The sequence below is a fragment of the Corvus hawaiiensis genome, chromosome 25 (assembly GCF_020740725.1).
Source record: "Corvus hawaiiensis isolate bCorHaw1 chromosome 25, bCorHaw1.pri.cur, whole genome shotgun sequence".
NCBI lineage: Eukaryota > Metazoa > Chordata > Aves > Passeriformes > Corvidae > Corvus > Corvus hawaiiensis.
Genome location: NC_063237.1, coordinates 4,617,642 through 4,632,989, shown reverse-complemented (window position 1 = coordinate 4,632,989; position 15,348 = coordinate 4,617,642). Strand labels below are relative to the sequence as shown.

General features: G+C 50.8%; 1 protein-coding gene across 1 annotated transcript in view; it reads left to right on the top strand.

The window, feature by feature from the left end:
• The window catches only part of GRIK4 (glutamate ionotropic receptor kainate type subunit 4), a 173,126-nt gene extending 163,171 nt beyond the window's left edge, over positions 1 to 9,955 (top strand). The window contains exons 15-20 of the mRNA XM_048328833.1: positions 1,619 to 1,792; positions 2,392 to 2,557; positions 4,540 to 4,765; positions 6,188 to 6,316; positions 8,825 to 8,943; positions 9,501 to 9,955. Coding sequence (XP_048184790.1) covers positions 1,619 to 1,792; positions 2,392 to 2,557; positions 4,540 to 4,765; positions 6,188 to 6,316; positions 8,825 to 8,943; positions 9,501 to 9,866 — 1,180 coding nt within the window. The 3' untranslated portion in view covers positions 9,867 to 9,955. The remainder of the gene's footprint in view (positions 1 to 1,618; positions 1,793 to 2,391; positions 2,558 to 4,539; positions 4,766 to 6,187; positions 6,317 to 8,824; positions 8,944 to 9,500) is intronic.
• The last annotated feature ends 5,393 nt before the right edge of the window (positions 9,956 to 15,348 follow it).

Here is a 15,348-nt window from a genome sequence, read left to right as displayed (position 1 = left end):
TCTCTGCAGATGTTTTTTTACCCCTTGTCCTGAGCGGGGAGGATGGAGGCTGTTGGGAAGCTGCAAATCCATTCCGAGGTGTCAACACAAATTCCGTGAGTGATGTCTGGATCCCTCGGCCCTGAGCAACTCAGTTTGTGGAGGACAGGAAGGTTCATGGCTATCTTTGAGCAGCTGACATGCAGAGCCTCGCTCGGCAGCTCTCAGCTCCATTCCCCTGTGACCAATTTAAATCAGTCTTAAAACACCGCGCCGAGTGCTCGCCTGCAGCGTGGCCCCATCGAGGCCCGGGCTCTGGGCTCCACTGCTGCTCTCCCTGACCTCCCCACATCCCTGTGGATGGGCTCTTACAGGCAGAGTGGAGCCGTGTCCTGGCTCAGGGCTCGATGGCTCTTTGGGGACACCCTTAATGCCCAATTCTCACTGCGCAAATTGGAACTGTGCTGTCACCTGCTCCCTCAGCACGGCTACAGTTGTCATCCTGACAGGGCTTGACTGGGTTCTTCAAATGCTGTTACAGCCTCAGAAACGCAGTTCTGGAGAAACCATTGAATAATGCAGAGCTGGTGCCTCTTTAGCCCCTTCTTCATGTTTTAAATATGATCCTCCAAAAAGGTTTACCCGCTGGTAAACCTTTACCACTCCTTTACCCACTGGAGAGGGAGCTTTGGCTGCTGCTCCCTGCCTTGCTCAGCAGGAAGGAGCTTTTGACCCTTTGCATTGCAGACTCTCCCAGAGCACTGGGGTTTGCTGCCAGTGCTTGATCCACCATGGAAAGTCTGCAGGAAATAACCTCCTCTCCTCCCTGGTACCACAGCGAGAGAGGGGATGCAGGGATGAAAATGACCCCTGCATGTTGGCTAAACACGAGGTGAGCTGGCAGGGCCCTGCAGCTATTTTGGCAGCGGCCCCAAAATGACTCTCCCAGGCCCCAGCTTCCTTAGCCAGAGCAATAAGATGGAGTGCAGCTCAGGAATTAGCAGACTTTCTTAGCAACCAGGGATCTGGGGACTGGAAACAGCAAAAGAGAGAGAGAGAGGTGCAGTCACAACAGTGACAGGCTGTCAGATATTCCCCATCCCCACCTCTGGCCTGTCTCTGAAGGATGGGATGCTTTGAAACACCAGCACTTGACTTCCAACTCCCCCTCAGACCTTCTCAGAACAACCCTTTGCACCAACATGGTTTTTTTGATGGTTTAATGCAGTCAGGGCTCACACACTTCGCTTTTGAACTTCCCATCAGCGCTCGTGCTCCGGCAGGGAACACAGCCAAAGACGTTTGATTTCTATTTCCATCAAGTCCGTGCACATCTGGAGTTGCTGCTGTGCTGTGAATCTGCACACAGGGCTGCAGGATGCACGCAGAGCTGCCCAGAGCAGAGCCTCTCAAAGTTTTTGCAAATCTTTACAAGAAAGCCTCTGGCTCCTGAGTCTTAGAGCAAACGTTTCACGCAGCTCTGAGCCCTGGGCATCAACTGACAGCAGAGAGTTTCCTCCTCAGAAAGCTCTGCCTCCAGGAGAGCTGGAGCTTCACAGCTTTTTTCTCTTCTTTCTTCTTTTTTAAGTGTCCCATTTCGCAGCACATTCCCTGAGCTCCCCGTTTCTTGTCCTTTCAGGCTGACGCCGTACGAGTGGTACAGCCCCCACCCCTGCTCCCAAGGTCGATGCAACCTCCTGGTGAACCAGTACTCCCTGGGGAACTCGCTGTGGTTCCCAGTGGGGGGGTTCATGCAGCAGGGCTCCACCATCGCCCCCCAGGCGCTGTCCACGCGCTGCGTCAGCGGAGTCTGGTAAGGAGGGCAGCCCTTCCCTTCAGGAAGGTTCCTCTGGCCAGAAGTGGATGTGGAGGAGGAATTTCCTCATGGAAAGGGTTGTGGGACGTTGGAAGGGGCTGCCCAGGGAGGTGGTGGAGGCGTTCAAGGATGACTGGATGTGGCGTTCGTCTCTCTGGGTGAAAAGTTGGGATTTGATGGTTTTGGAGGGTGTGGATACAATACACAGCTAGCAAGATTCCTCTATTTGATTATTTTACAACTCTCTTATAGACTTTTTTCTTCGTAGTCGAATTGGTCAAAGGATCAGCCCTCCCTTGGGGTGATCGGCTAAAATCCTAAAACATCCATTGTCAAAATATTTTCCTACTGTACCATAAACAAAGCTCTGCAAGGTCACAGGTGTTCATAGCTTATAGAACTCTGCTGATATCTTCATGAGAGAGAAAAGTATCTCACGGGACTGGAAAGAAGCAAGAGAAATTCTTGCTAGCAGCATTTTGTATCCACAGGAGGGATTTTCCATCTTCAGTGATTCTGGGATTCTCGGAGGCAAACGGTGGGGACGGAGGGCAGATTTTCCGAGGGAAACCTCATCTTCTCTTCCCTCTCCTTAGGTGGGCGTTCACCTTGATCATCATCTCCTCCTACACGGCCAACCTGGCAGCGTTCCTGACCGTCCAGCGGATGGACGTCCCCATCGAGTCCGTGGATGACCTGGCTGACCAGACCACCATCGAGTACGGCACCATCCACGGCGGCTCCAGCATGACCTTCTTCCAAGTAAACCCTGTTCTTTGGCTGCCTGGGGGGGCAGGGGGAGCACAGGGCACCCCTCAGTGAGATTTGGGTGTCCCCTCAGCCTGCTGTGCCCATGTCACTCCAGTTTTTGGAGAGATCCCTGCACAGGATCCACAGTGGGGATGATGGGATGAAGGCGGGAGAGGCGTGGTGGGGGACAGAGAAGGGAATTAGACAAGGAAGTCAAATTTTCATGGGTCTCCAAGTGGTTTTAGCTTTTATTTGAGAGTCTTTCAGGTGAGATAAGCAAAGCAACATTTGCACAGCCCAGGCAGGCTCGCAGAAGTCAAAGTGCTGGCGCCTGTGTGAGGTCAGTGGCACTGAAAATAAGTAAGTCAAGTGTATGCAAATTTATGTGGGCCATTTAGCCCAATTTAATTTTTATCTTCTCTGCTCTGCTCAGAAGGGAAATAAATGAGTGAATCTTTTCTGCAGCACTCTGAACGCACAAAGAACTGCTTGAGGATTATTTATTTATTTATTACTTGTTGAAATTCCAAAAGGAGAGAAAGCTTGTTCTCACTCTTTCCCCCCCACTCTGAGTCTGAACTGAGTTTGGAAGGCTGGGAAATCTCTGGAGTGAGCCTGAGCTTTTCAGGCCAACTTTATGCTCTTCAGGGATATGGAAAAGAGCTACTTTTAAGCCAAATTTTACATCTAAAATGAGCTGAGCAGAGCCTAAGTGAGTGAGGTGGTTGTACATGAGGGGCTCCCTTGAGGAAAGCTTTCAAGTTTAAACCCCTGACTGTGTCTCTGCACTGCCTGACGGGTGCTGGAGATCAGAGAGGAAATTAGGAAAAGAGGCTTTTGTCCCATTTGCGGTGCTTTAAGCTGTGCTGGGATCTATTTGCCCCTGGTGTGAGGATGGGGAGGTTAGAGCAGACATGGATAACACAGGCTGCCTCCATCAACCCCTCCCTTCCTGGGTGCATGAGGGAATGTTTGTCCCCTCCTGAAGCGCCGTGTCCTGGCAGTGCTTCCCCTGACACCCACACAGAGTTTCAGGTTTAAAAATGCAGCGAATCGGGTCCAACTCCCCCCCTGCTCATCTGTCTCCTGCCCAAGTGGCTGCACCCAGAGGACAGAGCTGGACAGACGAGGACGGGAAGTGGGTCAGCAGCAGAGTCCCTGAGGCTGTCCAGCATCGCTCGGCAGCCACAGAAAATGAGCCCTTGACAGTGTGAAAATCCTGGTGTAGAGCAGAGTGTGTTTATATTCAGTCTTTGTGTGAGCAGGTCTCACTCTCTGCTCAGTGCAGGCAAGAGAGATTAATCATTCTCAGTTTTCTTTTCATCAGACCAAGGTGGTTCAGCCACCAGCAAACTCTGAGGATTTGAGGCTGGCTGAGCTTTAGTTTATTGTAATCACTGACAAAAAAACCCCAGTTCTTTTCAGCAGGCACTTTGACTTGCTTCACAGGGGGGTGAACCAAATCTGGATTATTTTTTGAAGAAAATTTGCAAGCACCAAGCTCCAGAGAGCTTTTGTGCTGCCCCCAGCCCTCAGTGCCCTCCTCAGGGTGCTGGAGTCTGGCTCTGACACTGAAGAACTGTTGGGACAATGTTTGAGGGATGGTCAGTAGGGTGTGAGCTCTACAGGAAGCATCCAGAAGCTTCAATCAGCCAAGCAGGAGCTATTTTTTCTGGCTTTTTCTTTGTGTTTTTGATACGTGGTTACTGAAAGTATGATTTTTTTTCTGAAGTTGAATTTACACAAAGAATTGGGGAATTGGAATTGGGGCATTCCATGCCCAGCTTTGCCAACAAACTGCCAACATGTTTGGGCCTGTTTGAGATAAATGAAGATGAGGCATCAAAGTCCTCTCTGAATCTGAAATCTAATTTGTTTCCTCTCTTCATTGTGGCCTTTTTGCAGCGGCGCCCGATTTGGGGGTTTAATTTTGGGGAGTCTAATTCACCCCAAATCTCCTCCCTGAGCTGTGGCTGCCTCTTTCTCCTCACCAGAACTCCCGCTACCAGACGTACCAGCGGATGTGGAATTACATGTACTCCAAGCAGCCCAGCGTCTTCGTGAAGAGCACGGAGGAAGGGATCGCGCGCGTGCTGAACTCCAACTACGCCTTCCTGCTGGAGTCCACCATGAACGAGTATTATCGGCAGCGCAATTGCAACCTCACGCAGGTCGGGGGCCTTCTGGACACCAAGGGCTACGGGATTGGCATGCCCGTCGGTAGGCAGTGAAGAACAATTCTAGTCCTTCTCAGCTGTCGGCAGAGGACCGGAGCGTTCCAAAGGCTGCGCCGGCTCTACAAGCCAACGTTGCATCTCACAGCTCTGCCCAGAGTCCTTTTTATTTCTTACCTGTTGCCCACGCTCAGAGCCAGATGTGCAAGACCCTGCTCTGGTTCAGAGCCATGTGAGACGCGAACCGCGGCTCTTTCAATAATTCATGTGAAAGATGTCTCAAAATTGCTGCTTGTTTTCTGCATATCTGCTCTTTGCTGACTGTTTCCTTCCCCAACCAGTGTTTGTGCATCGTTTTGTGCTTCTTGTTTTGATCCCAGAAGTGATGTCAAAGTAACGCTGTTGCAGCTCTGGTAGCTTTTAGCACGAGTGTCTTAACAGCTGGTGGTTCTTAGAACTGCAGGACAGAGAGTTGGGCGGTTCAGGGGCTATCTCAGCTCATCATCATTTAACAAATGCAGGGGTTTTGTCTTTCAAATGCATGAGCTCCTTGCAAGAGAACATCACCACTAAATAAGGGTTTAGTCGTTGTTATTCCAAACGATCCACTGATCTTTTGGACAGCCTGGAAGCCTTGTCCTGACCTTTAAGCCCTGGCATTTAGCAACACAAAGTTGAGGTGGATTACATAAGGCCCCGTCACACAAACAGCCTCTCTAGTTTAGTGAACATGGGTAAGCTTGTAAAGTCACAGCAACCTGATCAAAGTGAGTACAAATCCCTACCTTCAGGGCTAAATTTGTTCTGACATTGTCTTGTTAAACAGTGAAACCGTAGCAGATAAGAGGAGCAGAAAGCTGCTGGCTGGGACAATAGTGCAGAGTTACTGGGAGAAGCGCAGCCTTTCCCACGGCCCTTCCTCGGGATCTCTGGTAGCAGACACTGGGACTGCAGCAGAGCTCCACGCCCAGCACAGGACTGAGCTTCTCCACCATGGACATTTGGGCTTCCATGATCCTTGGGGTCCTTCCAACTCAGGATTTCTATTCCGTGGCCAGTTTGAGGGAAGGAGCGTTAGAGCAAGGTTGAATTGGAGGTAGAACGACAGGAGAGGGACCTCCGTGGTCTGCAGGAGCAGTGATACTGAACTGCTCATTTAAAAGCCACAGCTCCCTTTGTCATGGACCTCCTCCAGTGGCCTGTGTGGGTCATGGTGGCCAGGCAGAGTCACCTTCTGCAAGTGACGTTAACCAGGTGACGTTCCCAGCGGGGAGGCCGCAGCTTTCCATGGCTTGCATGGACTGACACCCCCTCCGAGGCACCCGGAGAGGAGCTGTGGTAGCTGGGCACGCTGGGATGGGGCGAGTGGGGAGGAGGATGATGATGATGATGATGATGATGATGATGATGATGATGATGATGATGGGGAGGAAGGCGGGACCCTACCACGTCCCTCTTGGCCTTGCAGGCTCCGTGTTCCGCGACGAGTTCGACCTGGCCATCCTCCAGCTGCAGGAGAACAACCGCCTGGAAATCCTGAAGCGCAAGTGGTGGGAAGGAGGGAAGTGCCCCAAAGAGGAGGACCACAGAGCCAAAGGTGAGCCCTGCACTCCCAGGCGACCAGGCACAGAAACATCCTGGCCAGAGGTGCAAGGATGAACACCCAGCTGCATGTCTGCCTTGTTTTCTGCCTGGGAATCACTTTTTCCCCTTCTCCTGACCTGAGATTCCTTCCCTCACAATTCAAGGAGAAAGCCAAACAGCTCCGCTGTGCCTCACGCTGTTGTGTTTTTGCCTGGGGCAGAGATAGCGGGAACAACCAAATGACAAATATTGGAGGCATATGGAGGGTAAATTAGCTTCTAATGAATGTCTGGGAAAATGGATGGCTAAAGGGATCAGACCAAAATCCTGGGTTCCTTGAAGGGAGATGGATCTCCACCACAGGCCCGCTGGTTAATGGCTCCAAGTGAAAGCATCTTTTACACAGCCAGGGGAAGGGGCACGAGGACTTTATTAGTACATTTGTAAACTGAGGAGCAAATTCTTTTGGGTAATGCTATGCAAATTGCCATAAAAGCCACCACATTAGGCTGATGTCCCAGCGTGAGAGCAGTTGCCAGCTTAACACAGTTGCTGCATTTTTTTAGTTTTGGCAGCTGCCCTTTCCTCAGCAAGTGTTTTCTGGGAGGCCAGCAGGCCCCCCAGTTAAAAGCACAGCCTTGTGACCTTTGTGAGGGCAGAGAAAAGAGCCAGGCCAGATGTGGGGAAGCTCTTTTGGCGTTTTTGACCTTGCAGCAGGTGTAGGTGTGTGTGTCTGCGCAGTTCCTGATGGGACCCCCATGGGGCTGGGAGGTGATGCTCAGTTTTGGGCAGTGCTGCTCTACAGGCAACCCCAGTTACTAATCTCCAGGTTGAAGGTGTAAGACATCAGGTTACTGCTATTAAAGGAGTTACTTTCAAAGGTGGAAGGGTTTGGTTTTTTTCTCTGTGAATTGTGCAAAAATCAACTCCAAGGTGGAATCTAGGCTGGGGGCTGTTTTGAGATGGCTTTGGAAGGGGGAAGCTGGGCTGTTTCTGGCACTACCCAGCACAGTCTGTGACCCTGGGCAAGTTTTTCTGCTGGTTTGTTCCCTGTGCCATGGCTCACTTCCTCAGTTTGGGAGATGAGGAAGGCTGTAGCTGCATGGAGGAAGGAAATACCTCTCAGTGAGCTTGGGTGTCTGAGGTGGCACCCAGGCAGAATGCTGGGAGGATGTAGAGAGAGGTACCAACCCTGAATTCACACTTGTGAGCTGCTGGGAGGAGCGGATGGCCTTTACCTTTGGGTCTAAATTGTGATTCCAGGCTGTGTTTTCTGCTTTGCCACTGCTGAGGAAGCAAAAGTCTCTGATTACAGACTCCCTGCATTGCTCTGGGGGTGGTGCCAAGAGAATGACGGAGGAGGGGGCAGAAATGTGACCTCCTAAGTTTTAGAACAAAACAGGTCAGCGATTTACAAAGATTTTGGTGAGGTTTTATGTCTAAAAGCCAAGCCGAGATTAAGTCAATAAATCATCGATTCTTACACTTTGATTTAATGCTACAGGAGGGAGAGGAAGATTTTTATAGATGTTCTTGTTGAGAAATGGCCTCATACAGCAAACCCAGTGCAGGGCATGTGTTTTTTAGTAATCAATCCAATCAGGGACCCAAACCAAACAGAGGACAGAGGAGCCACATCCCAGGACAGCGAATGTCGAGGTTGGCTCATCTCACAGGCAGATGAAGGCACAGTTTTGGCAACCAGGGCTGTGGTGGGAAGTGAGGTGACAGCCTCAGAGCATGGAAAACTCAGGTATTTTAAGGGATGGATTTTTCTTCAGCTGGTGAACTTCCTGGAATGCAGGCTGGGTAGGCATCGTGGTCATCCAGTGGAAGCGGGCTGTCTGAGGGAGGTGGGATAAAGCACCCCATGGAAGGGGCTGTTTCCTTCTCATGGGCCAGGGGTGCTGGGCAGAGAGACCCAACCCATAACAGAGACCCCATTTTGTCACCCTGTAGAGTGACACAGCATCCTGCTCTTGTTTGGAGCCTCTCCTTTCCCACTGCAGTCCAAGCAGCCGGCATCATTTTCCTGCAGGACTTTGTGATGTAATCAGAGGAGCTTTTCCTTGTGCCAGCTGCCTTTAAAGCCCTTCCCTGTCTCCTTCATCTCTGCTCCTTTAACAACCTTGCTCCTCTTCCTTTGCAAAGTTCAAAGCCACCGGAGCTCGGTGAATAATTTGCAGGGATTAATGTGCCCCATTGATCCCGCGTTTTTCCCCTCCTGTTTTCGGTTTGTCCACAAATTGCTTTGTGCTTCCCTCCAATGTTCTGGCTGTTTATCTGCAAAATCATCATTTCTGAGAAGGCATCTTCGATCTGCAGTTATTGCAAGTCACTCACTTGGCCATCTGAGTCATGCAGGGAGCTATTAATAGGACACTGCTGGCTCCGTGGTTTTGGTCCCTGGCTGGGTGTCTCCGATGCCAACAAAACAGCAAAACCTGGGATTTCTGTGCAGCACTACTTGAGACTGATGATGTTTCTGCCTCTCCAGAGTGTCCCTCCTGCTTTATTTTAGGCTTGGGAATGGAGAACATTGGTGGAATCTTCGTGGTGCTCATCTGTGGCTTAATCGTAGCAATTTTTATGGCAATGCTGGAATTTCTGTGGAGCCTTCGACACTCTGAACAGTCAGAGGTAGGACCTGGGAGTGTCCTGAGGGGACAGGGTGTGTTTATTGCTGTCTGTGGGGTGTCCTAGAGCAAGTCATGCACCCAGCTGGAGGAGCATTCCTAGCTTTGACACCTCAAACACAGCAGCAGGCTTGGTCCTTTGGGCAGGGTCTAAAATCCATGAGCTTCTCGTGCACTCCTACTCAGAGCGAGGCTGTAGAGATGCTCCAAAGGATCAAAGCTGTGCACAGCATCCAGGTACCTTTCCTGGGGATGGGATTTCTACCTGCAACAGGTTTGGATCTTGTGTTGATGTGAGGAACACACGGGAGGGTCTCTGCTGAGAGTCAGAGTTGGGTTAAATCAAGTGTAGATGTCTGAACACTGATGTTAAAACCAACGGCACTGAGTCCATAAAAACTTGGCATCAGAATCATGGAATGGCCTGGGTTGGAAGGGACCTTAAAGATCCATGGTCAGGGCCACCTGAGGGCTCCAAGGCCTCACCACTCCGGGAGCCAGAGCCCCTGAGGGACTCCGAGCTTGCTCAGGTGAGCAGGACGCCTCCGCTCTCCCCTGCAGGTGTCGGTGTGCCAAGAGATGGTGACGGAGCTGCGCAACATCATCCTGTGCAAGGACAGTTTCCACCCCCGTCGGAGGCGAGGGGGGGTGGTACGGACTCGCCCCGTTCTGCCCGAGGAGCGCCGAGCCCGCAGCACAACCACGCTCAGCAACGGCAAGCTGTGCAGCGGGGGCGAGCCAGACCCCCTGGCACAAAGACTGGCACAAGAGGCCGCCCTGGTCGCCCGGGGCTGCACCCACATCCGCGTGTGCCCCGAGTGCCGCCGCTTCCAGGGGCTCCGGGCGCGGCCGGCCGCGGGGTCGCCGGCGCGGAGCGAGGAGAGCCTGGAGTGGGAGAAGGCCACCAACAGCAGCGAGCCCGAGTAACGTTGGGCCTGGGGGCGTCGGGGTGGGACGAGAGGGTCCTGTTCCATTTTACAGAACACGGACTTGTACAATGTCAACTCGTTTTTAAATCAATAGCAGTTACCCGGCTTCTCCAGAGCAAGGTGGACCTTGGGGTGGATGCAACGGCGGAGGCCTGGCCGGAGGGCTGGCTGCGGTTTTGGTGTCCACTGCAGCCTGGCGTGGCAGGAGGGAGGTCCTCAGGCTGGTGGGTGTCCAGAGGTTGTCTCTGGGAAGGAGGGATGTGGTGGGTGGCTGGTGCAGCAGATATTGCCCACCCAGGGGCTGGAGGGGTTCTTGGAACTTCTCCCCCCTCCAAGGTCAGGAGAAAGGACACTGGCACTGCCTCTCCGTCACTTACTGGGGGATGTTCTCCGAGGGCAGGGGGTGGGACTTTTTATTTGCTGTGGATATGGGAAGGGAGGAGTCATTATTTTGGTTTTTTTATTTAATTTGGGTATGTCAGGACCCAGTCTCCAAGGCACCAGGTGCTGAACTCTTCTTCCTTTTTGGAGAGTGGCAGGTGGGTTGAAGGGGGAAGGGGAGGATGGGATGGGACACGCTCCCTGTGAGAAGCAGCATTTGCTGGAAGTCCATCTGAGGAGTTGTTAAAATTACTTATATAGAGAAATATATCTATACATAGATATATATACATATATTAAAATGCCAAAAAACAGCCAACAAACACAGTGAACTCAAAGAGGCCTTGAAACGCCTGGAATTTCAGGGGTTCTGTGTCTTTTGTTTTGTTCTGGGGTTATCTTTTGCCTTTTTTTTTTTTTTTTTTCTTTTCCTTTCTGTTCTTGGGATGGGGTGGGGGGACCCTTTTGAGGGAGTGGGGAGCACTGGGGGAGGCTGCCCGGCCCCCCCAGCTGAGGGAGGAGGTGTTGGGACCCCCAAAGTGTCCCTGGCTGTGCTCTGCACGCTCCTGAAGTGACTCTGAGCTCTGCCCCAGGCTCACGAGCTCCCCAAATCCGTGACCCCACGGAGCACCCTCACCTTTCAGGGTGAATTCCAGCCACACAGCATTTGAGAAAACCATGAGCCCGGGATCTCGTGTAAGGAAAATACTGACTTCCCTAGAAACAGCAGCAGCTCACCCTCTGCTTGGTACAGATGTGGGGTTTACACTGGCAAATTTAATTTTCTGATTGAAAAAACAAATTCTATGCAATTTCTGGTTGTAAAAGGAAAGAGACGACAATGGAGAGGGGCAGGGGAGATAAAGCCTTGAGTGAAGGTACATCCTGTTCTTGAATTGTTTTCTTTTCTTTTTGTCTTGAATGTACTGAAATAAAAGATGTCCTTGTATAATCATGCCTTTTTTTTTTTTCCCCCCCTCTTTCCATCCCTATTCAGAGTCAGGAAAGTTGTGAGACAGTTTGAGGCCCGTCTGCTCAGGGAGAAACCCAGCAACTTGACAGGCAAGAGGTGCTTTGGCTGTTGCAGGTCTCTGCTGCCCGAGTGTGAACACACCTGTGGTGTTGCTGGTGGTGTAGCCGAATGGAAAACAGGAGTTAAAAAGCAAAGGTCAATTAAAAAGAAAGCCCAAACATCCGGTGATGAGGAAGGAGAGAACTCAGAACTGACAGCAGGGTGAGCAGGGATGCAGTTCCATCCTTCCCAGACCTGCTGGTCGGAGCCCAGCTGCCCAGGGGAGAATCCAGAGTGATTCCAGCAGATGTTTCTGAAGAGGATGTGCAGGGAATGGGGTGGGATCCAAGGTGATGGGCACAGCAGGGTCATTCTGTTGTTCCCAGCAGGGTGTGAAGGGAAGCTCTGCCTCCCAGTGACTGTAAAACACACAACAAGGAGAGGATTTAGAGCTTGTTTTACAGGATGTCGTAGGAGATGTTCACAGAGGTCCTTCCTGGCTTTCACATCTGTGAGTCCACAGGGCGTTCCCCTCTGCCTGACTTAAACTGAGCAGTGAGGTGAGGTGAGGCTTCCCCAGTGCCATGGGGTTGGAGAGGCAGATCCTCAGCTGAGGTGAGTCAGTACAACTCCACCCAACCCTGCACGGAGCCAGGCTGGGCTTTCAGGGTCCTGACAGCAGCACTAGAGACATCTGAGAGTGCCTGTGTTGTGCTTAAAGGCCAACATGTTTCCACAAGCCGCAGAATGTATTCATCAAAAGGAAGCTGCTTTTTAAAATTTATTTACAGATTAGCAGAAGAAAAGGCTCCATGAATCATTTATCAGACTTGATGTTTTTTTCACCACTTCCCTGCATTGAATTAAAGAGAAATCTTGACAGAGCCAGACATTATTCTGCATCTCCAAAGATCTTGCAGTCATCTGCTCAGACAGAGGATGTCAAGGAAAAAAATGATGAAATGCCACCTGGTTTCTGAGTGTCTTTGCTTTTTATCTCTTCTGTTAGCTTGCTCCACCCATGGTATCTTATATCTGGGTCTGTATTTTAAGGAGATTTGTTTCATGTCCCTCTTGCCCTCTTCTCTCTTTTTAATGTTACATTTTTTTTTTCTTTTAATGTTCAGAGGCTTTGCACTCAGAGCAGAAATGGACCTCAGACGAGGAGGATAAAAGCTGCTGTCATTGAGATGCTTTCTCTAATGTGCCTCTGTCCTGTATTTTCTGCTCCCTGGTAAATCCTCGCAGGTCCCACCCTGGAGGGAGCAAGCAGCATTAATGTGTGTGCTGGGTTTGTGCTCACACACGTTTGCATACCCAGATGGGTTTACATCTCACATATTCCCTCTGTCCTCAGGTTCTTTTTTTTCCTTTCCTCTCATCTTTGAAACCATTGTGGGGGCTCTTTTGCTCAGCCAGCCCCGATGCTAATGCAGTTCAAGATCTGGAGTAGCTTGCCTTGCAAAAGGCACTTTCCCAGTATTGCTGTCTCCTGATAAACCCCGAGTAATTCTAGTAAGATATCTCTGCCAATTCTGCTGGGAGCCAAAGATTAGATCAATTAAAATGTAATACTTTGCTTTATCCCCTCTAACCAGTGTGTTTGAGCCTCCTGCTGCCCTCTGTTTCGGGCTCACGTCTCTCCCTGCCCTGACAGCCAATTCTCCAGCCCTGGCTCAGTCGACAGCAGCCTGGCAGCTTCCTAACTAAAAGGCCTGGAATCTCTCCTCGTGGGCTAAAACCCGTGTTTGTGTTGTTTTTTCCAGGCAGTTCCACTTTCACCTAATGATAAAAAGCTGTTTTCTCCCTGGAGGTTGCATGGGTGAAGGTATTAACGAGGTCTGGACTAACCTGGGGGCATTTCCTGAACCTAGCCGTGTACATGAAATAGAAAAGGGTTGTTCTGTGAGCACAAAACCTTGGGAAGAGAAATGCTGAGCTATAAATTATAGAACAGACACTAAGCCCTCAGTGGTCCTGCAGCAGGAATCTTTTTAACCATTCCAGACCCACAGAAATCTTCCCTGCTTCTGCCTTTCTCCTTGAGCCCCAAGCGCCTCACCAGGTAAGTGACCCAAAAGGTGGAGGGAGATGCACAGGGAAGAGGTTTTTTGCAGAGATTTGGAGTTCATAGAGGGTCTGGAAGGGATATGAGTCCCTGTAAGCCGGCAGGGAACTGAGAGCTGCAGGGTAACTGGGATAGACACTGGAATGTGGGTAACTGCTTTGGATGGTTCTTGGGTGATGGCTCTGAATGGTAAAAAAGAAGGGACCTGTGGGTGAGAGCTGCTCAGTGGAGGCTGGCTGGTTCCTAAGGAGGTTTCTAAGCTGCTTTCATTTCTTTAAGAAAGAGCAAATAAGCAAAGATGGTCTGGTTTGGGGTGAAGCTGTCACAGCTTGGCTGTGAAAATCCTGGTATGAGTGATCAAAGCCCCTCCATCCCTGCAGTTCCATTTAGCTCTGCAGTTAATTACCTGCAGGATGGGTGTTTCTGTCTTCTGCTTCGCTTGTGCATCCAGTGAAGGTGATGGAATTTCTTGCAGTGACTTTGGCTAAAGGGGGAAAAGCGGCACTGGCCATCAGGAGGAGAGTGAGGCACCACTCCAGGCAAGGGAAATAGCCCCAGCGTGGGCAGAATCAGGCAGAAGGAATGGCAAGCTTGCCCTCAGGAATGGTCTGGGCTCACGAGTGACACTTGCAAGTCTGCTGAGGATCTAAGAGTGAGGGGACAGCACGTTTTCCTGGAGTGAGGGGCTGAACACAGCTCAGGGAACGGCTCAGTGAGCCCAAACGCCTGCAGAACAGAGCATAAAGCACCCACAGTTCCAGAAACCCCATCAGGGTCTGATGGCCACTAACTGATTGAAAACACAGAGCTGAGCTCTTCTGGGCACAAAGTGGCTTTCATGAATTCAGTACAAACAGGCTCCTCTGGAACCCGACACCACACTGGGAAAACCAGCCCTGTGGGACAATGGGCAGGTTTGTGCATCCTTCAGGGAGGGATTTTTTCCCCTCCGAGGGGGGAATCTGCTGTGTTCCAGACGAGTTATGAGTCTGGGCGGTGGCAGGGCTGCATATTTCATCCCGGGGAGCTTTCCAGCTGGAGGGTGAGGATCTGCAGCTGTCCTGGCTGGGGGGGGAACGTGTGGCACCATCGCCAGCACAAAGGGCCACACAGCAGTGGCTCCCCGAGAGCCCCGCCAGGGCCAGAGCAGTATGAAAATGAAGGCAGCTTAATTAACAAAGGCTTTCTCCTGTGCTGTGTTGAGGTCTGCAGTTATCAGCCTAGCTGGCAGTTCTCAAAGACTGAAATGACAGTAGTTGGCTGTAAAAGAGATAACTGTCAGATTAGCTGGGACATATCTCTGCCGATGTTTTCTGTATCATACCTATCTTGAAGCATCTCCATGTATCAAAGGGACTAGTTGGCCATTTGCCTCTCCAAAATACCCTTTCCACCGTGATAAATAAGGCTCTGTTACAAGGGAAAGGCCTAACATTTCTTGTGCCTTGACTCAGGCTGGTTTGGAGCAGTGTTTGTCGGGCTTTGATCAATACGTGGAGACGAATCCTTTCTGTTGTTTTCAGTGTTTGATGTTTAGGGTACAAGGGACAGAAGATGTCTGTTGGGGGGTAAAGGCAGGAGAAAGGACATTCCTGGCAGGTTCTTCACAGGGTAAGTGGGATTTTCACCGATGCTGGTGAGGAAAAGGCAGTTTAGATCCATGTTTTTTTCAAACCTCTTCCATCTTTGTCATCAAATCCCAGACTGGTTTCAGTTGGAAAGGACCTTAAAGGACCTTGTTCCAAGCCCTTTCCATGGGCATGGACACTCTGCCTTCCAAGCACCTGTCCCTTTGCTGTTCATCCCTAAATACTTCTCCTCGTGCTGCTCAGTCTCGGAAAAAAAGGTCTCAGCCTGGCTTTTGCCTGAACTCCCCAGGAATGTTCCTGAACGGAGCCCTCTGGCTTCCCAGCTCTTGCTGAGCTGAAATTTAAAGCAATTTCCTTTCAAAGCCAGAAATGAACACAGATGAGGGGAAAGAACCAGGGGAGGAAAAGAAGAAAGGCCTTTTTATCCCCA